Here is a 25,127-nt window from a genome sequence, read left to right as displayed (position 1 = left end):
ATTTTATTCCAATTTATTTAATTTTCCCTTGTTTGGGGGACACACTGGCAATACTCAGAGGTTACTCCCTGCTCTGCACTCAGGAATTTCTCCTGGAAGTGCCCCAGAACCATATGATATGCCAAGAATCAAACTTAGGTTGGCTGCATGCAAGGCAAACACCCTGCCTGCTGTATTATCAAAAAGGCCCAATGTATTTAATTTTTTAATGTCATTATAGACTAATTTTCCTGCTGCTATTAGTAATGTGGTTTTTAATTTGTTGTATGTTGCCATTCACTTTTTTTTCAATATTCCTTTGTCATTTTATTTTCTTAATTTTTACTTTATTTTAGGCACTGTGACTTATTAAAATGTTATTAATAGGGTTCCACACATCAAACATCCCGAACAACACCCTCCCCCAGAGCGTCTGCTTCCGTCCACCATTGTCCCAGCGTCCCTCCCCGCTGCTTGTGGGAACTTCCTACTGAAGACTATTTCTCAGCTTCTGTTGCCTTTGGGCATTTGATATTCCCCTGCTGTACTTCTTTATCTTCCACATATGAGGGAAATGATTTTGTGTCTAGAACTCTCCTTTGGACTATCTCCAGACTCATCCGCATAGTGTCAAATTGCATAATTTTATCTTTTCTTAAAGCCCAGTCTTATTCCTTTGGGTGTATGTACCACAGTTATTCTTTTTTTTTTCTCTTTTTGCCCCTACTTTTCCCCTTCATTTTATTTTGTGATAGCACCATAATTGACAGCTACTCATAGTTGGGTTTTAGACAGACAGTGCTCATCTCCAGCTCAGCAACCAGAGTCATCTACCCACCGATAGGGACCCCAGGCTCCCTCTCCCACCCCCACCTGCCCTAGCCTGCCTTCTCGACATGCACCTTTTTAAGTTTGTTTATTTAACTTTTGGTCTCATGACTTTTTTGGTATCATTGACTTTGTGGTTTGGGTATTTAGTTCTATCATTGTACCATAGTTACTTTATCCAGCCATCTGTTGATGGACACTTATATTATTTCTGGATTTGGGCTATTGTGAATAGTGCTGTGATTCACTTTTTAAAAATATATTTAATATATATTTAATGTATTATTATTTGGGAGGCCACACCTGGGGTACTCAGGGACCAGTTGGCTATGTGCAAAGTAAGCACTTTTCCTGCTATACTATTGCTCCAGTCCTCATACCCTTCACTTTTAAACACTAGAAAATACCCCAATTCATGAAATAATGGTAGTTAATAAAGCATTAAGTTCTGGAATCCTGATATCAGCTAATGTGAGTCAACTGTAAGCCACCTGATTTGTGAGCTAAAGCTTTGAGGGCGCAGAAATTTATAGAAGTAAACCATTGACCTGTTTTGTAAGAATGAATCTGAGTACTCGCTTCAGCAGCACATATATTAAAATTCCAACAATACAGAGAAGATTCGCATTGTACTTGCACACAGATGATACAAATTCTTAAGTCTTCCATATTTTTATGCCAAAGGACATGAAAAAATGCTCATATTGCTAGTCATCAGGGAAAATGCAAGTCAAAACCACAATGAGATATCACCTCATACTAGAGAGACTGACACTCATCAAAAGGAACAACAGTCAGTGTGGGTGAGGAGGTAAGGAGATAGGGATCCCCATTCACTGCTAGTGAGGATGCTAACTGGCCCCACTTAGGCAGCCTTCGTGGAAGACAATAGCCAATAGCGATGTGCTTCCAGAGCTGTACCCAGCAGTGCTCAGGGGAACGCATAGAGCCACGTTTTAAAGTGCAGATGCAAACCTTTTCCTTATCCCTGAAATTGCCTTTCTCTTCAGACTTTCTGTTTAAATTCATACTTAATTTAAAAATTAGATATGCTGTTTAAGTAAAATCAAACAAACAAACAAACAAAAGAAAACCTACGAACTAAACTTCCATGTAACTGGGCAATTCTACTCCTGGGAATATATTGCAAGGGTCCAAGAGCTTTTGAAGAGTATTCAAATAGGAATCCAAACTTGCTTAGTTAAGTTTGTTACAAAAACTTTACCTCTATAATCTATACTATTTATCAGATTAGTTGCCCTTATCTTATATGCAAATCAACATTTTACGATAATTTGATTCATGGACTCCTTCTGTATGTTCTTGAAACTTATAGTCAGCCACTGTGATACTTTCAGTTATTTCCCAAGTTCAAAATAATTTAGGGGAAGACTTGTACTAATTCCTGGCCCCCAAATCATTTTCTTAATGATGCTAACATTATTTGCCTTTTTCGATTGGCTGACATTTGCACACTAATGCCATGCATGGTAGGGAAAACTTATAACATCTTCCCACCTGTCATGTCAGTGGCACCAGGCTCTAGTAGTAACCTGTTAATTCTGTACCATTTCACATACAAATTTAATATTTTAAATAGACAAGAGTTATCAGAGAGTGTTCTTGATGAAGCAGTGTAAGATTCATTTTGTTAAATCTTGATCTTGATAGGCAATTTTTTTAATATATTCTCTGTAATAAAATGGGAAGTTGCATGAAGAACTTGTGCCATGTTGCCTAGTTGTCTCATGTAAATATTGATTGAAAGGTGGAATAGCCACTTTATTCATTCCATACCATTTTTTGCTTGAAAAAAAGAAACCACAAGTCTTTCTTTTTAAATGTGAATACTTGGCAAAGATTTTTTGAAGGTGATTAAGGGGAAGTAAAACGAATCATGGATGCTGCCATTGATAAAACATTGCAATTTTGAAAAACTTATCTACTTTTTTTAACTTTTGTGTTTCTTGGTTCTTAAAATTTTTTTTATTTGTTTTTTTCCTCTCATGAGGCAGGTGGTGTTACTAACAATTGTCATGCTACATAATAAAATATGGTGCCCTTTTTCAATTTTGCCAAACTTAACCAATAAATTCCAAATGACTGCTGCTTTATATTGAAAAATAAATAAATGCATGTGCAAAAGATCAGCCTAGATTTACTTTAAAAATTCAGTAGAGTATGGTATGATTATAGGTTCAACACCACAGCTTTTTTTTTTTAATTGACAGTAACCTAAAAATGCTACTAAAATTCTGGGGGCTGGAGAGATAGCACAGCAGGTAGGGCGTTTGCCTTGCACGCGGCAGACCCAGGTTCAAATCCCAGCATTCCATATGGTCCCCTGAGCATGGCCAGGGGTAATTCCTGAGTGCAGAGCCAGGAGTAACCCCTGTGCATCGCCAGGTGTGACCCAAAAAAGAAAAAAAAAATGCTACTAAAATTCTCTTCAGATTTCCAAGTACAAAAATCTGTGAGGTCATTTTTTTTTTGTATATTTCAACGAAAACAGCATATTATATAGATATAATGCAGAAGCAGATATGAAAAAGATGTTTCTCAGATTTCCAAGAATTACATCATTAACCTGGGGAATCGCAGAATGTAAAACAATGCTCATGTCATTTTTTGCAATGAAAACAGATTTCGCTTTATTATTTTGTTTTGGGGAGATAGGTCACCCCCAGTGGTGCTCAGGACTTAGCCTGCCACTGTGCTCAAGAATCACTCCCTGCAGTGCTTAGAGGAACACACATGGTGGTATAGTTCAAACCCAGGTTACTCACTGTTCCCATCTCTGTCCCAATACATTCTATTTTATAAAAACATATATGAAAGCATTATATATATAAACGTGTAGTGGGTTTATAGTTTATATTGTACATCTCAAAATAATTTTTAAATAGCAAATTTAATTTATCTTATAATAAATGTTTTCAGATAAAACCTACGTAATTAAAAGCTTTATAGGGTTCGCATTAATTTTTGAGAAGCAATGGCTATCTTCGGCCAAACAACTTAGAAAAACTGTGGAGCCTTAACCCTAAGCACATCATAAATTTTTCAAGGGCTTTTATTATACTTCACTTGATTTCCCAAAGAATCGAAAAGTTGTGTAATAATCAACAAGAATACCATCCTTCTCTTTGAAATGTAGAAGAAGTCATGCAATGAGTATCAGAGAAACTTCTTCAGTGGAGCCGATGGCAATGCTCTCCATTCTTTCTTCCAACCCTGTGAGTCTCATTTCATGTGTCCCCATTTACAGGAGTAAAATTAGCATGTTATCCAGTCACCATTTGGCTCATGACTCAATGTCACTATAAAAATCATTTTAGCAACTTCATAGCCCAACTTCTTCTAGGATAAACCTATGTGGAACACTCCAGTTTGTTTAAAACAGGAGACGTAAGTAAATACTTTTTTCTATATTCTTATCATCTCTCTAAATCTGGACATTCTACTCATGTAAATATGTTGTTCTTTTAACCAATTCGTAGATACGCTGTTAGAAAACATAAAAGGCAAGCAAGGTAAAGACCAACATAAATCAGAAATCTCTGTTTGGAAATTGTTTTAGAAAGGAAGAATTTTTAGAAAGCCAGAATACTGTTTTTTGATTAAGGAATAGGAAAATGAGGCTTTTAAAACTGTAGACAAATAAAAAGAAAAATATCATGAATTTGGTCAAATATTTAGATGTAGATAGATATTCATCCTTTAAAAAGTTTAACTTTAAGTAGGAGGGTAGTAGTATTTTTTTCTTCTCTAATCAGACTGAATTTTAGTGAGAGAGTCTTTTTATAAATACCAAAAAATAGAAGCCAAAAACCAAAAAAAACACACCCTATTATCTTGCCTATAACCAATACTACTATTTTGGCATGTCTTAAAAATTCTAATTATAACATCACAAACATGAAAGTAGTAAAGAATAAAAGCCCATTTTTAGTAAATGCTCCAAGTTTTACACTTACTGTTTTTATTTTATTTTTTAACCTGTAAGGTTTTTTTCAACTTTTCTCCCCTTTTATAGTGAATCACCGTGAGATGCACAATTACAAAGTTGTTCGTGATTGGGTTTCAGTCAGACATTCAGTCATTGACAGTGGGAAGTATAAGCTGATGAAGAGATGGGTGTTAGAACGTTGCATGATTAATTTTGTAAGACTAGAATGTGGGATAACTACTAGTCTATTAAGCCTTTACCAATTGCTAATATTTATTAGACTTTATTTCACTGAAAAGAATAATTTGCTGAGTATCTGTCAGATGTAATTTTTAATGGCAGTTTTCCCAAAATTTCAAAGCAAAAAAAAGTACCTGTGGTTAAAAAGATAGAACTGCATCTCTAACAGCTGTATCACTATATAGAACACCTATATTTAAAGGTTTCACTGAAATTAAAATATAACAGCTACTGTACATGTAAAAGTAATCATTTTTAGTTTCTTAGGGAAATTGACTAAAAAAACTATAATCATGAGAAGAAATGCAAAGCCATTGTACAAGTCAGGATTTTCATACTTGTTTGAAATGTGTAATCCTTCATTTATGATATTTGTACTTGTTTGTCAGCTATAGTTCATTTTACTGAAAAAAAAAATCTGACAACCTTGGCTAGAGAGAGAGAGCAGGGGTCATGGTGCTTGCCTTCTACAAGGCTGGCTCCAGTTTGATCCCCAGCACCACATGGGGTCCCCCCAGCACTGCCAGGAGTTATTCATGAGCACAAAACCAGGAGTAAGTCTTGAACAACACAGGTGTGGCCCAATATAAAAATAAAGACAATCTGATAAAGTAACAAATTAAATACAACATGTATAATGATAATTATTATTAAAGTAATTATTATAACGGCTTAGGCTGGAGCAATAGCACAGTGGTAGGGCATTTGCCTTACATGCAGCCGACCCGAGTTTGATTCCTCCGCCCCTCTCAGAGAACCCAGCAAGCTACCGAGAGTATCTGGACCGCACGGCAGAGCCTGGCAAGCTACCCGTAGCATATTCGATATGCCAAAACCAGTAACAATAAGTCTCACAATGGAGATGTTATTGGTGCCTGCTCCAGCAAATCAATGAGCAACGGGATAACAGTGACAGTGATTATAATGGCTTATATAGTATAACAGTTCTTGATACTTAGTTTTTATATTACTTAAGAGATCAAAAATCACGTGCACTTCAATCTAGCAATTACATTTTAAAATAAATTTTTGAATTAAAGAATTGTGATTTACAAAGCTCTTGATAGTTGAGTTTTAGGCACATAATATTTCAACAATCCCACCACCAGTGTCAACTTCCCTTTACCAGTGTTTCCATATACCCTTCCCCCCCAACCTCTCCTCCTTTGCCGCCTGTCAACTAGACAGGCATAGTACAGAATTCCAGTGGTTTCAGATTAGGTCTCATGTTTTCAGTGTGGCTGAGTCTGTGGATATATGGCTGTACCACTCACCCATATCGCCATATAACTGAAGCCCTGATCCCAGTTCCCCCATTACTTCCTGCTTTCTTTTTCAACTACCCCCTTCTTTGATTCCTTTTCCTTCTCTAAACAAGGGGGTGATGGGTTATCTAGACATCCACATTTTACTGTAATGAATTTTTTCATCCGCTATTCTATACACTACAGATAAATGAGATCCTCCTGTGTTTGTCTTTCTTTTTTTTTTTATTTTGCTTTTTTTTTTTTAGGTCACACCTGGTGATGCACAGGGGTTACTCCTGGCTCTGCACTCAGGAATTACCCCTGGCAATGCTCAGGGGACCATATGGGATGCTGGGAATCGAACCCGGGTCGGCCGCGTGCAAGGCAAATGTCTTACCCGCTGTGCTATTGCTCCAGCCCCTGTGTTTGTCTTTCTTCTTCAAGAAGAAAGACTTCACTCAACATAGTATCTTCAGTTCCAACCAGGTTGAGGCAGATTACATAATTTCATAGATCCTTAGCAATTACATTTTAAAATGCTTAAGTGGAGGAAAATTTTGCAGGAACAAGCCTTATCCACGGTTATCATTATTGTTACTAATCTATACAACTTTTAAGACTTAAGCATTTTCAGGTAAACCACAATGTACGTACATTTGCGTCTTTCATAACACGATTTCATCTATTATAACTCTATTTCATCTGCCTAATATTTAGGAGTACACACCAAAAAAATTCAAATTAGGGTGTTGGCTCCCCTCCCAACCAGAATTGCCACGGGGATTAGTTACTCAAGTCATAATACTATGCCTTTTAATTTCTATGTTCTCATGGAAATTGTCACTATCTTTTTGTCTCATTCTTAGTACTTCAGATCTTTTAAAAAATTATCAGTGAAGTGACATAGATGAATACCCTCACGGTGTCTATTATTATGGCCTACTATATAAAAAATGATAGTGTTTTTTTAAAAAAGGACTTTTATTTCAAAAATAATGCTCTAGGTGCAAAATGCAAAGGCATGAGTTTAAGTCATAGTTTTGTGTATTATTTAGAATGATGAGTTAATAATTAAGAGATTTTTTCATCTGAAAATAAGTATATTTTTGCTTCATATCAGTGGTATCAGATGAGAAGTAGCAACAGTTGTGTTTTTAAAATAAAACCTTTAGTCCAGCCAGGAGTGATCTGAGTGCAGAGCCAGCAGTACGTACGTGCTGTACACTGCTGGGTGTGACCCAAAAGCAAATAAACAACAACAACAAAAAAAAAAACACAAAAATACACAGTCTTTTCAAAAAGTGATATAGACTAAAAGTAAAAGGCAGTAACCACAATTTTTGAGACCAGTAAACTTATTTCTCTAACTTCAATTTCTCCGAAGGTTTTTTTTCAAGTTTTCTTTTAGGTAGATATTATGTCCAGCTCTAAGCCTTTAAAGTAACAGAGAAATATGCACTGTGCTCTCTAATGATATAGAGCAGATGGTGAAAATATAACTAACAGCACCAAATTACTTCAAGGTCAGAAACTTTATTCATATTTATAACACAGTTAAGCAGCCAAGATCAGCAGGAAAAAAAAAATGGATTGGGGTTTTGCAAGTCCTAAGTTCCATTCACGCAGTTAATAGAGTTAACAATGTTGAAGACAGATCACTAAAACTTGGACACTTCTCCTGTAGAAACCTCAAGATTTTTCTTGCTTTTGTTTCTTGGGGCCACGCCTGGCAGTGCTCAGGGCTTACTTCTGGCTCTGTACGCAGGGATCACTCCTGAGTATCTAGCCATTCTACTATCCCTCTGACTCAGAAAACCTGACATTTTTAAGATTAGGTCTTAATATAATCAGGGAATAAGGAAGTTCTCTGTGGGTACCGATGAAAGGTGATTAGTACATTTCTTCTCCTTTGTTCAGTTCTACTTAATATACTTTTGTTTTGTTTGGGGATCACACCCGGCAGTTAATCAGGGCTAACTCCTGACTCTGCACGCAGGGATCACTCCTGGCAGTGCTCAGAGAACCATATGGGGTGCCAGAGATCAAAGAGGGATTGTCCGAGTGCACGGCAAATCCCTTTTCTGCTCTACTAGCTCTTCAGTCTTATATAACATACTTTTATTTAGCACGGAATTTATGCAGGGGAGTTGATTAGAATAGTTTGCAATGAAAGCGTTAATGAAAGGCAGTTTCTGTGTTGGCAGAATTATGATGTGTTTCCAGGAGCGCTAACCTCTTTGATAATGCTAGATAGTATGTATTGTCCTGTACCCACACAAATCAGGCCTGGTGGACTACTAACTGAAGAGAGGGTGGAAAGAAGTAAAAATGATGAAATTTGGCTGAACTGTGAAGGCAGAACTTTGGTCAACAAGGAGACTTTTTAGGGGAGGGTATTCTGGGTATAATAGGAGACTCGAGCAAATGTGCCCACAAGAAAATTTTGGAAACATTCTGTGGCTAATTCTGCAAGTGAGCAGGTATGAAAGTGAGTGGCTAAACTTAAAGCAACAAAAGTCGTTTTCTTCCTGGTAGTAGAAAAATTCAGGAATAAATCTGGTTAAAACTATTCTTTTGTTTTACCCCTGTAAAGACTGGTTATAGCAAATAAAAATCAACATAACTAGTCAAGCTTAGACATGGATATTAAGGGACAAAATAATTAGATATATATCATGGCATATTGTTGAAACTTGTTTTTTGGGGGGTGGTGGGAGGGTTAGGTGGTGGTGGTGGTGGTGGTAGTGGTTTGGGTTTGATTTTTGGTAGTTTGGTTACACTCTGCAATGCTCAGGTATCATGTATAAGACAAGTTACCCTCACCTCTGTTATGTTTCTCTAGTACTATGATGATTCTACTTTTATCTGTGTGTTTTGTTGCTGTCTTCTGTTATAAATTTGAATTTTTTATGTGTATTTTTATACTGTTTATACTAAGGAATTAGAAATTATGAAATTAAATGTGTTATTCAAGTCAGAAAGTTAAAAAAAATAAGTTGAGGGCTGATTCTAAATTCCTAGAAAACTTGCCCTTGTTTCAGTAATTTCTTCTTAGGAAAAGGAATCTGTTAATACAAATGAGACATAGGATGAAATCAAAATATTTTAATGGATATTAAGAAAGTAATATACTTTTTTATTGGGGAGAGGGTTTTATTGGTTCTACTTTTTTTGTTTTTGTTTTTGTTTTGAGGCACTCAGTGGTGCTCAGGCCTTACTCCTAGCTCTGCACTCCTGGCAGGCTCAGAGAATCGTAAGGGGTGCCTGGGATCAAACTTGGGCGACTGAATGCAAGGCAAGAGCCCTGCACACTGTACTGTCGCTCCAGCACCTGTTTTATGCTTTTAATCAGCACCAACCTCCATATGCCAGACACTGTATTAGACACTTTAACTACAAAATTCAAGTACGGGTCACAGAAATGGTACAGGGATTAAGGATTCCTGTGCACGTGGTTTCCTGCGTATTGCCAGGAATGATTCTTGAGCTCAGAGCCAGGAGTAAGTCCTATGTATGTTCGCTAAAATTAAACAAACATAATTAAAATTTGTTTTTACAGACACCTTGAAATTTATGTATCTATTACAATTTAATGATGGATTGAGTATGGAGAGATTAGACTGAGTATAGAAAGTAAGTAGGGAAAATGTAGACAAATACAGTTATATCTAATTTTTCTGCCAATAATCCTCACTCTATAACTTATTATTGGTACTAGGAGAGTTTCAGTACATATAGCTGACAGTAACATAAATTGTACAAATGTCAGACATGGTAGACTGCCAAAAAGCTTCAACATAAAGTTGGTGGCATATATCATTTCAATTATAAATATATAAAGTCCTCATAAAATATGAAAATCAATGAAACACAAAAATTCTAAAGTTTGTTCAAAGAAATTAAGAAAATAATTCCTGAACATTTTTGAGAACTGTAATAGAAGAAAGATCTTAGTGCAAAAAATATCTAAAGTATAAGGAAAGGATAGTTAAATGGGGTTGGTTCATTTATTTTAGCAATAGAAGATTTGAATGTGTTCACCAAACTTGAGGGATATATTCAAAAGAGAATACTCAAATTACTGAGAAAAAAAAACAAATGGATAAAATAAGATTTTTTAGAAAATTATAGGAAAAGGCTAGTTAATCTAGAAAAAAAGTTGTTTACTGTAAATATACTTCAGAAAGAAATTTCAGACAGTTTGAAGCAAATGTGCTGTATTTCCTCAGAAAATGAAGATGGAGTGATCATCGCTTAAACAGTGGTGTGTGGTTGAGTGGAATAGAAAGAGTTTGTCACACTTCCCAGAGTTCAGGGTAGAGGGATGGGGGGAGTATAAGGAAGAATTAACTAGACGTAGACAAAAGAATTATATAGCCACTGAGTCATAAGCCACAGTTCCAATAATAGATTAAAAAATTCTAGTGTAGTGGAGCTAACTGACACAATTTTGTGAGTTTTACTGCTAACACTCAGGCCAGTGAATAATGCGATCAGAGAGAAAGGCCCCACATGGTATTTTTCTGGGTGAGGCTTAGGAAAGCCACAGTGACAAATGGTCAGATTTTTGTTTCATTTTTCAGGCACATCTGGCTGTGGTCAAAGCCCCCTGCTGGTTCTTGCTTTTTGCTCAGGTCATTCCTGGGAGTGCTCAGGAGTCCAAGAGTGATATATTGAACCGGTGTGCAAAGCATGTGTTTCATTTAGCCTGGTGAGCCCACGCTCAGGCCTCTCACGCTGATTTTATGTCATTCATGAAATGGTGTGATTAATCCAGGATGGTACTGAAGAAACTATGATAAAAGACTAAGGAAAATAGAAGATAAAAACTAAGATAAGATAAAACGTGTTTGGAAAATTCAGGTGTGTTTGGTTTGATGAACAGACTCAATAATAAGAGAGAAAGAAACAGAAAAGTCCAGTGGAGATACAGAAGAGAATTTTTTTTTCCTGGGTTTTTATGGGATCACCGCTGTGATGCTCAAAGGTTCCTCCTGGCTCTATACTTCGGAATTATTCCTGGTGGTGCTTTGAGACCATATGAGTTGGCACAGATGGAACACAGTTGGCTGTGTGCAAAACAGATGCTCTACGTGCTATACTGTCACTTAACCCGAAGGAGAATTTCAAAACTCAAGTTTGTTTTGGGGGGGTCTTTTATTCTGTGTTGGGGGGGCGGGGAAGAACTGATGGTACTCAGGGTTTACTCCTGGCTCTGAGCTAAGGCATAACTTCTGACAATGTTCACAGAGGTGGTGTGCAAGGCAAGTGTCTTGTCCACTGTCATATCTCCATGTCCCTAAATTTGAGATTTTAGAGATGAGAAATTTGTAAGGGTCATTGTTTTCACTTGAAATGCCACAAATGGCTACACGGTCCAATTGACTCCTTTGCTTATTAGAAAACAGAATAGAAGTTATTTTCTAGAAGTCACCCGTGATTCCGTAGCAGAGATATTCTCATAGCAGTTCTTGATCCAGGATCTTCTGATGTGCATTTTCAGATTTTACATGAAATCATGAACATTGCAACATACTCTTGTAGAAAAATGATAGATTTATTCCAGTGAATGGAACTCGATATTTCTTAGAATGCAGTCACAGTAAAACATGTAACATACGTACAGTTCCAATTTCAAAACTTGTGTTGTGTTAAGCCATCCTCTTTTCTGTTTCAACTTCCTCTCATAAAGAGAGACAGAGAGAGGAAAAAAAATAAAAGTTTCCTTGAGATTAAGTTAATAGTTCCCGCAGCTTGTGTGCTTTAGAAGAACCAGAACTAATAGAAAAAGAATGTGCTACTGGCTGCTGTGCTAAATTGCACAGTCGGAGCGTCATTATTTTAAGAGTCACAGTCTGCGTGCCCATGTGATATGTGGGTCCTACCTTTTTTAACCTCATCATTATTAGGTCTTGAATAGACTGTTCTATTGACATCGGCACATTTTGGTAAAATTTTATTGTAATGTTGGGGCTGGAGCGAAAGCACGGCGGGTAGGGCATTGCTGCCTTGCTTGCAGCCAATCTGGGTTCGATTCCCAGCTTCCCATATGGTCCCCTGAGCACTGCCAGGAGTAATTCCTGAGTGCATGAACCAGGAGTAACCCCTGTGAATTGCTGGGTGTTGACCCAAAAAGCCAAAAATAATTTATTGTAATGTTTAGGCATTGAAGATGCATCAGTGGGAGAAGGGGCTCTCCAAAAAGTGTGTCACTTAGGTGGCTCACAAGTCACGCTGTAGTTCTTCCTTTGGGCAGACTCACAATTATGTTGCAGGTTGCCTGATTCCTGGCTATACCTGAAGTCCCCCTTCACCTCCATAGCACAGAAAATGGACTTCAAGTTCTCAGGGAACCATGGACTCGAGCTGGAGTGATGAATTGCTCTTTGCAGGAAAGGAAAGTCAGTTTGAACATTTAACTGGGATTTCCAGAGTTTTCCCTAATAGTAAAGACTTTCAGTAGATTATGAATAGTGAAGACAAGTAAATTTCTCTAGAGAAATATGGGTGTGGGAGGGAAGTGTCGGCCATGTGGGGGGAGTTACAAACCTCGGCTTTGGCAGAGGGACAAGGTCAGAGAGTCCTGCACATCTCAGATTCCAAAGGAGGTGAATTTCCATGACAGGATGCACTCACTTGCTTTACAAAAGTGATTTTATAGTAGAAATTCCTTCAAACTGCCCAGATTGGTGCTTTGTTGCTTGCTAGGGTGTGGCCCATGGGAGAAGCATTGCATTCTTGATGGTCTTTCCCATAATATTTATTTATGTAATGAACCACCCTGAAATACACACTTATAAAGCTTTTCATGATCTGGTTTCAGTCATACAGTGTCCCAACACCCTTCCCTTCACCAGTGTATATTTCCCGCCACCACAGTCCTCAGTTTCCCTCTTGCCACCCCCAACACACACACACCCCACCCCAACCAACCTGTCTCTGTGGTAGGCACTTTTCCTCTCTCCCACTCTCACTCTCCTTCTGTCTCTTACCTTTTGGGCATTATGGTTTGCAATGTAGGTACTGAAAGGTTATCAGGTTTATCCCTGTACCACCTTTCAGCATGCAGTTCTTATCTGGAGTGATCACTTCCAGCTACCACTGTCACGGTGGACTTCTCTATCCTCACTGCTCTTCCCCCTCCACTACATGGAGCAAGTTTCCAACTGTAGGCCAGTCTTCTTGGCCCCTGTTTCTACTGTCCTTGGCTTTTAGTCTCCTACTATGATTTTCTTTATACCCTACAACTGAGTACAATCATTCTTTGCTGTCCCTCACCTTCTGACTCACTTCAGTCAGCATGATACTCTCTGTCCATCCATTGATAAGCGCATTTCATGACTTCATTTTTTTTTTTTTTTTTGGTGACTGCATTGCATTCTGTTGTGTCGATGTACCGTAGTTTCTTTATCTAGTCATCTGTTCTTGGCACTCAGTTTCCACATTCTGGCTATTGTGAATAGTGCTACAGTGAACATAGACATGCAGATGACTTTTCTACTGTGTGTTCTGGGCCCTGGGGGTGTATTTCCAGAAATCATATTGCTGGGTCGCATGGAAGCTCAATTTCTAGTTTTTTGAGGAATGCTCATATCGTCTTCCAAAAGGGCTGGACTAGTCAGCATTCCCACCAACAATGAAGAGTCCCTTTCTCCCCACAGCCACACCAGCACTTGTTATTCTTGTTCTTTTTGATGTGTGCCAGTCTCTGTGGCTTAAGATGATATTTCATAATTGTCTTGATTTGCGTCACCCTGATGATTAGTAATGTATAGTAATTTTTTTTCAAATGCTTTTTGGCCATCTGTATTTCTTCCTTGAGGAAATTTTTATTCATTTCTTTTCCACATTTTTTGATGGGATTGGATGTTTTATTCTTGTTCCATCAGTGCCTTATATATCTTTTACATTAACCACTTATCAGATAGGTATTGGGCAAATAATTTTTCTATTCCATGGACTGTCTCTGCATTTTGATCACTGTTTCTTTTGAAGTGCAGAAGTTTCTTCGCTTAACAGAGTCCCATTTGTTTATCTTTGCTTCCACTTGCTCAGCCAGTGATATTTCATCTTTGAGGATGCCTTTAGCTTTTCTTGGCACCTTTCAGTCCTTTTTCTGAGCAAATCCACTCCTCTTACTTCAGTTTTTGATTCTGGGTGGAGCCTTCATGCCTTTGGGCAATGTCAGAGTTGGTAAAAAATAACTTTTAAATCACATCGGGGCATTATTTCTTCCCTAAAAATTTCATACCAGGGGTCTTTCCCTGTCTACCTGACTATAACAAGTGTAATGTATGTTATTCTAATGTTCTGTTTAAACCAGTAACTGAAAAGCATTAATCATTATTTTATATCTTAGTATTCATATCTCTTTGATTGTCAAGGTAGGACATAAATTTAAGTGAAGAAAAAAGAAATAAATATTTATTTCATTTTTGGTGAGAGTTTGGGCCATTCCTGGCAGTACTTGGGAGTTATTGCTGCCCGTGTGCTCAGTGGGTGCTCCCAACGGTGCTGGCTTTACTCATGACAAGAAAATGAACCAGGTTTGGGCACTTATGCAAGGCAACTACCTTAACTTCTGTACTCTCTCCCCAAGAAATTAAGTATTTCCATTTAGTGATATTTGGCTAATATTTAGAACTTATATTTTACTTTGAAGATTTTCTTCATTTTTTTTAGGTATTTATATCACCAACTTTGTTTGGGAAACCTTAACTTCCATTGACTCCTTTGTGAATTGAAATGATTAATTTTAATGACTCAGCAAAAATCATTGTTATTGATGTCAATCCGTAACTTACAAGGGGCTCACAGAATACCTTTCCCCCTAGACTGTGTCACTGTATCACTGTCATCCCGTTGCTCATCAATTTGCTCGAGTGGGCGCCAGTAACGTCTCTATTGTGAGACTTGTTACTGTTTTTGGCATAATGAATACTGGGAGACATAATTGATCACTTTCACCGTTTAGCATTGATAGAGCTGATTCAAAGCAGACCACTTGACAGCTTCCCCATTCTTAGGCTTTGCAACTAAAACATTGTTGACCTCCCGGCTGCACCACTTCCGCCTTACTCTCCACCTGGGGATGCTACCAATCCCAATTCTTCTCTCTGGAGATGAGTAGTGACTAAAATAATGTTAGAACAGAGAATCTCATACTCTAAACCAGCTGTCCACAAACCATGAAATGCAGACTAAATCTGTCCCCTATGCTTACTTATGTAAATAAAATAAGTTTATTGTAATTTTTTACATATTGTCTTTGACAGCTTTGATCTACAATGACAGATTTGAATAGTTGGGATCAGTAGCATACAATCTGCATATCCTAAAATGTTTCAGTATGCCAGGACCTTAACAGAAAATTCCCCCTGATTCTTGATCTAAATTTTTAGATGCCTGATTTAAAATAGATACAAAGAATCACTTGCTTTGTGAATCTGCAATCAAAATCACTATTTCATATTCATATTGTATGCCAGTAACAAGTGTTTATTAAATATTTATTTACCATTAATGGATATTATATTTGTCTCTTTTTTCTCCCTCTGTAGCCCCTGCTATGTGGATATTTGTTAGCAATGACTGATGTGGAAACTACATATGCAGATTTTATTGCTTCAGGAAGAACAGGTAGAAGAAATGCAATACATGATATCCTGGTTTCCTCAGCAAGTGGCAACAGCAATGAATTAGCATTGAAATTAGCAGGTCTTGATATCAACAAGACAGGTGAGTTGGGGGAGTAAATCTACCAAATTGAAATGATTGTTACACATCACTAAAATTAATATCTGAAAAATTCCCCCGTAAATATTATAGAAGTCTAAAACAAAGTAAAAGTTAGGGATGAATTCCTTACTCATTGCCATTTTTTTCAGTGATTTTCTTTGCAGTGGTTCCCACTCAAATATAGAGTTCTAACTTTGATTTTACTAATGTAATCAAAACTTTTACTTTCAATTTTATTGTCAGTGTAAGAGATCTCCCCCCGCCCCAAATTCAGAAAAATATTTTATTTAAGAGGGGAAAGGGCAGGAAGCCTTCCATGGTATGAGAGGGGGTTCTCACAAGTGGAAACCCCTTAAGTTTCTTATGTATGATATTTAGTATTGCTGGAACTAATATTGCTGAGAGTATTGGCTGCTTGTAACATATCACTGACTTAGGTTGTTAACATGATTCACAAGTAAGCTGATAAACCTTAATTCCAAGACCATTTCAAAATAAATGGGTCTCCAGAATGAATTTTATTTTGGATGGAATTAAAGTAGCCTTGCATGAGAAGTCTTAGGTAAAGAAACCTTCAAGTTTTTCTCTATGTTTACATAGGTTTGTAAAAAAAATCTTTGCACTTTGGACTTTGTCATATTTTGGGGTCTAATTAACCATTGAAAAGGGAAAACAAGTTTTACATTTCAGTATTTCTGAGTATTGAAGTCCCTAGTTTCATTTCTTTATTCGTATCTGTTGCAAGTATCACAGTTGAAAACTTGACTGAAAGTAAAAGCCTTTAAAGTAAAAGGAATTAAAAATTAAGAAATCACATTTTGTGTACATGGAAAAATTCTTTGAATCTCAGACTCATGGTGACCACTAAATATTAACTTTTGTCACCCTACCCTTTGTTGTCTTTGCAATGCTAGCATTGACAGTAAATTGCAATGCTCCAGAGATTGAACACTTGTAGCTCCAAAATTTTGTTTGGCCATGTTTGATGGTGCTGATTATCAAATTTGTGGCCTCAGGCACCCGTAACAGTGAGTGATATTTGGGCCTTCAATATTACTTCTCTAAGAGATTTTTTTTTTTACAGCATAGCCTTCCAATTGTTGGAAAATAGAGTTAGGGGAGGTGTGTGTGTGTGTGTGTGTGTGTGTCTGTGCGTCTGTGTGTCTGTGTCTGTGTGTCTATGTCTGTGTATATGAAGCAACTCATCAATAGTATTTTTACAATACAACGAATGGTGTTTTATTCAAAGACTATAAGTCAACAGCTCACAATGAGATCTTTCAAATTCAGATTAAATAAAAATTTTATATCACCAGTGTGTGTGTGTGTGTGTGTGTGTGTGTGTGTGTGTGTGTGTATCTATATAGAGAGACTTCTCCATCTTTTAGGTATCCTTGATTCTCTATTATTACTACCAGAAGTTACTTCCAAAGCAACTTGAAAAAGATTTTAGGGAATGAATCTAATTTGGTGGAGCATGTGTGCTAAGCAAATATTTTTTTTGACTGGAGCTATAGCACAGCAGGTAGGGCGTTTGCCTTGCATGAGGCTGACCCAGGTTCAATTCCTCCGTCCCTCTTGGAGAGCCCAGTAAGCTACCGTGCCATATTTGATATGCCAAAAACAGTAACAACAACAACAACAAATGGAGATGTTACTGTTCCCGCTCGAGTGAACTGATGAACAATGGTGCTGTATTTTTATTAAGACTCTGTGATTTGCAAAGCTGTTCATAAAAGAGTGGTTTCAACACCAATCCCACCACCAATGTTTCCCTTCCACCTCTGTTCCCAGTTTCACAAATAATTTTTTTAAGAATTAAAAATTTGCTAACTTGTTTACTAAAAATTTTATTTTAGGGGCCAGAGAGGTAGTACAATAGGTTAAGGTACTTGACTTGCAAGCTGCCAACACCCCATATGAGCCACCAAGTGTTACCCCAGGAGTGATCCCTGAGTGCAGAGTCAAGAGAAAGCCCTGAGTACAGATAGTCGTGTCCCCAAAACAAAAGAAAAAATTATATTAATATTCCATTCAAAATAATGTGCATTGATTTTGGGAACTCAATATTAATGCATTTTTATTAATATTGATATTTAATTATTTTAATATGTACACTGAAATTGAGACTAGATATTCCTTATTATAAAATAATATTTTAAATTGTTGTATGGATTTAAATAATGAATTGGTACTCTATAGCAATAATATAATGAAGCGATTATGTTTATGTTAATTATATAGTCATTAAATAATTAAAATAATTAAAATTCACAATTTTTGAATTTGTTCAAAATTTATTAGACACACAATAATTCTGTGTCTAAATGTGTTTCTTAAGAAACATTTCTACATGTTAGTTGCAATGTCTAGACCCTTAAATTTGTTTCTTTTTTAATCATAAATTCCACAGCTAGTCAAACTACAGCATTAATTTCTTATTGTAAGTATAAGAAACCAATAATAGTGTAGTATAAAAGTCTAAAATACAACCTAACACATAGAATGAAATATCACTGATAATTCTGAAAGATTTCCTTTGTGATGCCTGAATATTTCTATTCCTTTTGCACTTATAATCAACAATATCGTGACCTGTGTTAACTATGACTTATTAAGAATTTATTTAACTTGGTCACACTCTGTATTCGCTGCATTATGTTCGGCCCTGAGAAATGTCCTCAGGTACCTAGATAGTCCCAACCTCTAAGGAGTCATTTCCTCCTCTCATATTTATGCAACCACTTTCACCCTCAAATATTCTACTGTCTTTTATTGCCCTAATTTAACTTCATTACATTAACTACTGAAGCTACTTCTCTTGAATTCTTATTAAATGCTCAACTGTTCTTGTCATATTTAGACCATCTGCATATCTTAGAAAACTGTTCATAGCTCTAAAAATGAAAGCAATGCATAGAAATGATAAACAAATCTTGTAGCTGGAGCAATAGTACAGCAGGTTGGATGTTTGCCATGCACACGGCCATCCCTGGTTCAATCCTCAGCATCTTATATGCTCCCCTGAGCACTGCCAGGAGTAGTTCCTGAATGCAAAGCCAGAAGTAACCCCAGAGCATTGCCAGGTATGGCTCAAAATGCAAAAAAAAAAAAAAAAAATGTGGTCAGGTCCATGGAATTCCTTTAAAACAGAATTTTTTAAATCAAGTACTTCTTTCAGTCTCCCTGAAGTATGATTTATACCAAAATATTCATTATGTGCTTATTAAAAATAACAACAAAACTGCCTTTCAATGATTTTATTTAAAGAGTGACCAACCCATTTACTTCTATCTATTTAACTATGGTAACAAACTCTTAGCAAAACTGCTGAAATTTACATTATTGCAACATCCTCAAATATTTTATCCACTGAGCAATACCAGCTGCTTTGTAATAAGCTAGCGGAAGAACCCATTAAATATTTGAATCAAGGACTGCCTACTGCTTACACTAAGATAAAGCAATCTTATATGGGAAAGAGACTGGATCGATAACACAGCGGGTAGGGCGTTTGCCTTGCACAAGGCTAACCCGGGTTTGATTCCTCTGTCCCTCTCTGAGAGCCCGGCAAGCTGTCAAGAGTATTCCACCCGCATGGCAGAGCCTGGCAAGCTCCCCATGGCATATTCAATATACCAAAAACAGTAATAGCAAGTCTCACAATAGAGACGTTACTGGTGCCCACTCGAGCAAATCGATGTACAATGGAACAACAGTGCTACAGCACTGTATGGGAAAGCGTTGTTTAATTTCAGTGTGGCTGGCTGAAATTATTGCACACGTTTTTGTGTATGCATCCTAGAAATGCAGGCCAGAGGCTATCAGAATTATGTGACATATGACTGACCCAGCTTACATACTCTCCTTTCACGTCCACTGTAGCTTTTCTCTTGAACTAAACTTTTGAAAAATGAACCAAATTATCAACAAGGGCTACAGATTAGTATGAAATAAAAATTTTAACTATTTTTTCATACTTAGCAGTCATGAGAAAATGAGGTACAATCTTTTCCCAGAAGAGTAACGATTCTTCTGTTTCTGCAATCTGTCTTAACGGTATTTGAGAGCCATCACGTTACTATGAGATTTCCTAGCTATTTGTCAGAAGCATAGATAGCCACAAATCACTCTGAAAACTTAACGATTGTTTTTTTCAAATTTATTCTTTTATTGAATCACCATGTGGAAAGTTACAAAGCTTTCAGGATTAAGTCTCAGTTATACAATGCTCGAACACCCATCCCTTCACCAGTGCACATATTCCACCACCAAGAACCACAGTATACCTCCCCCACTACCCCCCACGAAAACTTTACGATTTTTGTTGGGGGACATATGACCCAAGTTCACAGGATCCGAATTAGCCAGACCCTGAAATAGGAAATCTAGCAAGCTAGTACCAAGTAAACACACTTGTCTCCATGAGAACGTAACACTTTTGAAGTCTATCTAAAATACCTGCTCCATGTGGGTAACATTCTGATTCAGCCTTTACCCTCTATCTCTTACAGAAGGTGAAGAAGATGCACAGAGAAATTCAAAAGAACAAAGCGGGGAAACCCAGGGAGAAGCAGCAAAATCCGAAAGCTAACACTTCCCGTTGCCCTGTAGCAGCACCTGACAATGTCTGACGTCTCCACACCGGGCGGGAAGGCATTTGTTTCCAAGAGGGAAAAGAGGAGAAAGAAAATGGCTGTACTGCATCGCAGGAACCTGCTCATGATCGTGTTAAAAATGGGGGCAGAGGCGGTGGCTGCAGACAGATTTTTCTCTACCTCTGTCATTAGCAATGGTTGAAATCATGTGGCTTGTGTTCGGATGCCATGTTTGTCCGGTTCCTTTCACTTGACCACATGATGAGAAGCTTATAGAGAGTAGCATCGACCTAGGTGATGATTCTTCCTGTAGCATCTGGCCCCTCATAATGTCAGAGGATTTAATTGTGTCTACTTGCAAAGGGTTGGTTGAACCGCAGAGTTTAACTCTCTGGCCTAAGTATTCACCCAGTAAAAAGAACATCCCGAAAGCACTGTCTTCAGCATTACGTATCCGTGTGTTCTTGCTGTGTTATTTACACTGTTTTTGTATTGTACAATATAGACTCAGCACTGCCCCCTACGATTGCTTATGAGAAACAAAAATTATGTACATTACTGTGAATTTTTATACCACTCATTTTTAAAAGGGCTGTATTTTTTCCTTCTTCATAGTGTGGTGGTGTACACAGGATAGAATGCACTTTTTGAAAAAAAAATTTGATAAAAATTTGATCTTTCCCCAGGATCACTGTATCTTGATGAGTTAAGTCCAAGGGGTTTACCAATACTCTTGCATTAGTTTAAGATATCCATTAATGTGAATATTATCTAAATTCTACAGGTTTCACCTGGGGTCTCTGCACAGATCAGAGAATTCAGTCTGCAAACAACTTATCCCTAAGTGGACAACTTTCACAACTAATGTTTTTATTAGGCAGTAGGGAAGATGCTAAATGGAGTTAAAATAATACCAATGACTAGTAATATGCTCTTATGGAATCACATTTTCCAAAAAGTTGTATGTCACTACTTAAATTAGGAGAATAATTATCTCCACAAAACTTCAAAATGTGGACAAAATGTTCTTTCTGTAATCATGTGGACACCAATCACAAAAGCTAAGCCCTTGTGTTATGTTTTTCATATCTTTTTCAGTCCTATCAGATCCAAATGTTATTACACACTTTTTAATGTTTGTAAACTTTTACTAATTGTTGTGAATTGCATTCTGATACAACAATCATAATTAGAAGCTAACAGATTCCTTATTAATACTGTTGATCACCTCTGCTGTGTTTTGACATCATGGTTCTTATATGGAAAGTTTCTGTGAGTTGTGTAATCTCCCTGGTCAGTATTATGAAATCATTTATCAGTGGTAATAAATAAAGATCCAGTAATATGCCAGTGGCTCATTAATTACTGGAAAAATAGGAGGCAACAGGAAGACCTTTTACAATAAAGATTCTACTAAACTGTCCTTGAGTCTTAGATACAGTCCAATGTTAAGTAGCTCGAAACATATCTGGATTATTCTACCCACATGGACACACAAAAACTTACCCCTTTTTGTAGTTTCATGTAGAAAAAAGGTAAGTCTGCCCTGACTTTCTGTAAGTATTTTTTCTAATGACTAGAATAAGGACATGGGCATTATTGAGTCTTTCATCAAACATTACTGAAGAAAATGTTCAGTGAGTCTTTCAGAGTCTAACAGAGACTCTCAAATCATAGAAAAAGGAAAGATTAAACTTTAGCCACATCATTCTACTTAAACTCTTAGATTTGAAATGCCAAGTTAATATTCAAACAAATCTACCCATGAGTAGGGAAATTTTTTTTCATACCAGTGGGGTAAAAAAAAATGTTCCTAAAGATATTTTAGACAATCTTTGATAGTTTTTTATATATATTCATGCCAGGGGACCAGAGAAGTAGTACAGTGGGTAGGCCACAAAGGCATGTGACTGACCCAAGTTCAATCCCTGACATCCCATATGGTCCCCCAAGCCCACCAGGACTGATTCCTAAGTGCAGAGCCAGGAGTAACCCCCGAGCATTGCTGGGTGCGGCCTCCAAACAAAAAAATTTTAAAAATTAAAAGTAAAGTACCCAATATATAAAATTATGTTTTCAATACACTCATTTACAATTCTGAAAATTTTCTTATAAATCTGAAGTTCTCTTCATCCTTAAAGTTATGAAATTCAAAACTAATTTAATATGGTATTGTGAAAAGTAGGATTAGTGTTGAGTAAATATGAAGGGTGTATATTCTTCTGTGAGATACTATTATTAATGCATGTGGTGTCATGCTTGTCTTTGAATATTTAATAGTACAAAACTGTGAAGTCATATGGAGCTTTTGAATTCTTTTGGCCTCTTACTGCTACTTCGTCTGCTGTATTCAAACCCAGAGTCATTCCTTAACTAGAAGATTAAAAATCTACTTTCCAAAATGCCCACATCCCACAAATATTGCTTAGCAAAAGTTCACAATCTCTTTAAAATCTTTAATTACTTGCTAATCTATAAAATACATGAAATTATAAGGCTTTATAAGGATAGAAAGAAAGGGTAGAACACGAAGGAATTGGTTTGATAATATGCATTTAATGCTTATTAACCAATCAAATTTATGCTAATCTCTTTGCAGCATATTCTCTCATTTATTCCTCAAATAGTTTGCTTACAGGGCTCAAGCAGCGATACCTCCTTGGACTGTAACACTGAACCACATGGCCCAGTTGGCTGAGTATAGACTTTGGACCTCAAGATTCTGGTACTTTGGGAATTTCCCTGCCCCTCCCACTTGTACACACACACACACACACACACACACACACACACACACACAGCTGTATGCTAGCCTATTTCACAGAATAGGAAATTAAAGCTCAATAAAATATAATTTTTCCATGTGTTAAAACCTAATACATAATGAAATTAAGATTTGAATTATGTCTGTCTCTAAAGAGTGTTCCATGGCACATGTCATAAAACTAAAGCATGTTTCTCTGTTAAAGGAACTTTCAGAAATGGATGGGTTGACCTCCTTATGTTATAGAAGAAAGATTTGCTTTCACAAGGTCACCTAATGACATAGATGTGAGTAGCTCTTAGAAAGAGTACTTTATAGGAAGAAAGAAAGAAAGAAAGAAAGAAAGAAAGAAAGAAAGAAAGAAAGAAAGAAAGAAAGAAAGAAAGAAAGAAAGAAAGAAAGAAAGAAAGAAAGAAAGAAAGAAGGAAAGAAGGAAAGAAGGAAAGAAAGAAAGAGAAAGAGAGAGAGGGAGGGAGGGAGGGAGAGAGGGAGGAAGGAAGGAAGGAAGGAAGGAAGGAAGGAAGGAAGGAAGGAAGGAAGGAAGGAAGGAAGGAAGGAAGGAAGGAAGGAAGGAAGGAAGGAAGGAAGGAAGGAAGGAAATTCAATTTGAACTTATTCTTTGTGTTACACTTTCCAAAAGAATTTTTCTAGCATGCAGTCAGTAAACGTAGCATGGTTCAGATTTTTCACTTTCTATGCTACTCATTTGATAGTTAGCAATGTAACAATTTCGGGTTTTCAACAAGCATGAGCTTGTTCACTTTACCTTTTGTCAACTAAATGTAGTTTGCCAACCTACTGCGATAAAAAAAATTCATGGTACTGTTTTTTAATAGGTGTCTTCAGATTTTAGGCCTCTGCTCCAGTGCTGTAAATGTCCTGTCCTTGAATCTTGCTCAGATACAGTGGAGATGCGCAATGTTAGAAGATGAATAAAACTCTTTGTCTTTGGAACAGAAACAGGGGGTTTAAATTGTAATTTTCAAGCAGCATAGCTTCTGAGCGAAAGCTGTAGTAATAGAGAGGAAATGTATAGAAATCAAGTGAAAACAGGAAAGGGGTCTGTGATTAACAATGTCCTCCTAGGCCCGCCAATGTTCTTTGAGAGTGGCAGTCTCTGAAGTCATTTGTGAGCTTGTATGACTTTTGTACCTAGCGGTGTTGCATGCTCACATAATTGATATTAAAATTAATACATTTTTTGGAAATATACACAGTCTACTAAGAGTATTTATTGAATATGCACTATGAACTTTTTGCTGATGAAAATGTCGTGGTAGCAAAAAGGAAATCGAATGCCTCCTCTGTCTTATGGTAGCTATACCCAGAGTTCCAACCCTATTTTTTTCTGACCTTTGCTTAGTAATTTCCACCTTCATTCCACCATAACTCTTGCTTCCTGGCCTTATCATCTACTGAGCCAACTGAAATTATAAAGTCTAGTATCATTCCTGTGGTTCTTACTTACCCAAAACCCAGGGTAGTGGTTTTCTATTCTTTTTTTTTTCTTTCTTTTTCTTTTTAGGTCATACCCAGCAATGCACAAGGGTTACTCCTGGCTCATGCACTCAGGAATTATGCCTGGTGGCTCGGGGGACCATATAGGATGCTGGGGATCGAACCCAGCTTGGCTGCGTGCAAGGCAAAAGCCCTACAGGCTGTGCTCTCGCTCTAGCCCCTGGGTAGTGGTTTTCAATCAGGAAAAAGGGCAGGTTGGCTTTTTTTTTTACTTTTTTTGTTTTATTTGAATGGCTTTTTATACCACACACCCCACCCCAACCCAC

General features: G+C 37.1%; 1 protein-coding gene and 1 non-coding gene across 3 annotated transcripts in view; both read left to right on the top strand.

Moving 5' to 3' along the window:
* The window catches only part of PKIA (cAMP-dependent protein kinase inhibitor alpha), a 90,882-nt gene extending 66,327 nt beyond the window's left edge, over nucleotides 1–24,555 (top strand). For both annotated transcript variants that reach the window (XM_055127674.1, XM_055127675.1), the window contains 2 exons: nucleotides 15,804–15,981; nucleotides 20,496–24,555. In XM_055127674.1, the coding sequence (XP_054983649.1) occupies nucleotides 15,831–15,981; nucleotides 20,496–20,575 (231 nt within the window). In that variant the 5' untranslated portion in view covers nucleotides 15,804–15,830 and the 3' untranslated portion in view covers nucleotides 20,576–24,555. The remainder of the gene's footprint in view (nucleotides 1–15,803; nucleotides 15,982–20,495) is intronic.
* Nucleotides 1,379–1,482, top strand: LOC129402882 (U6 spliceosomal RNA). Its single transcript, XR_008628912.1, has one exon. It is a non-coding gene; the product is annotated as a U6 spliceosomal RNA (small nuclear RNA).
* Nucleotides 24,556–25,127: the final 572 nt, after the last annotated feature.

Source organism: Sorex araneus, chromosome 2, assembly GCF_027595985.1.
Source record: "Sorex araneus isolate mSorAra2 chromosome 2, mSorAra2.pri, whole genome shotgun sequence".
NCBI classification, from domain to species: domain Eukaryota; kingdom Metazoa; phylum Chordata; class Mammalia; order Eulipotyphla; family Soricidae; genus Sorex; species Sorex araneus.
This window is presented reverse-complemented; position numbering and strand designations above follow the sequence as displayed.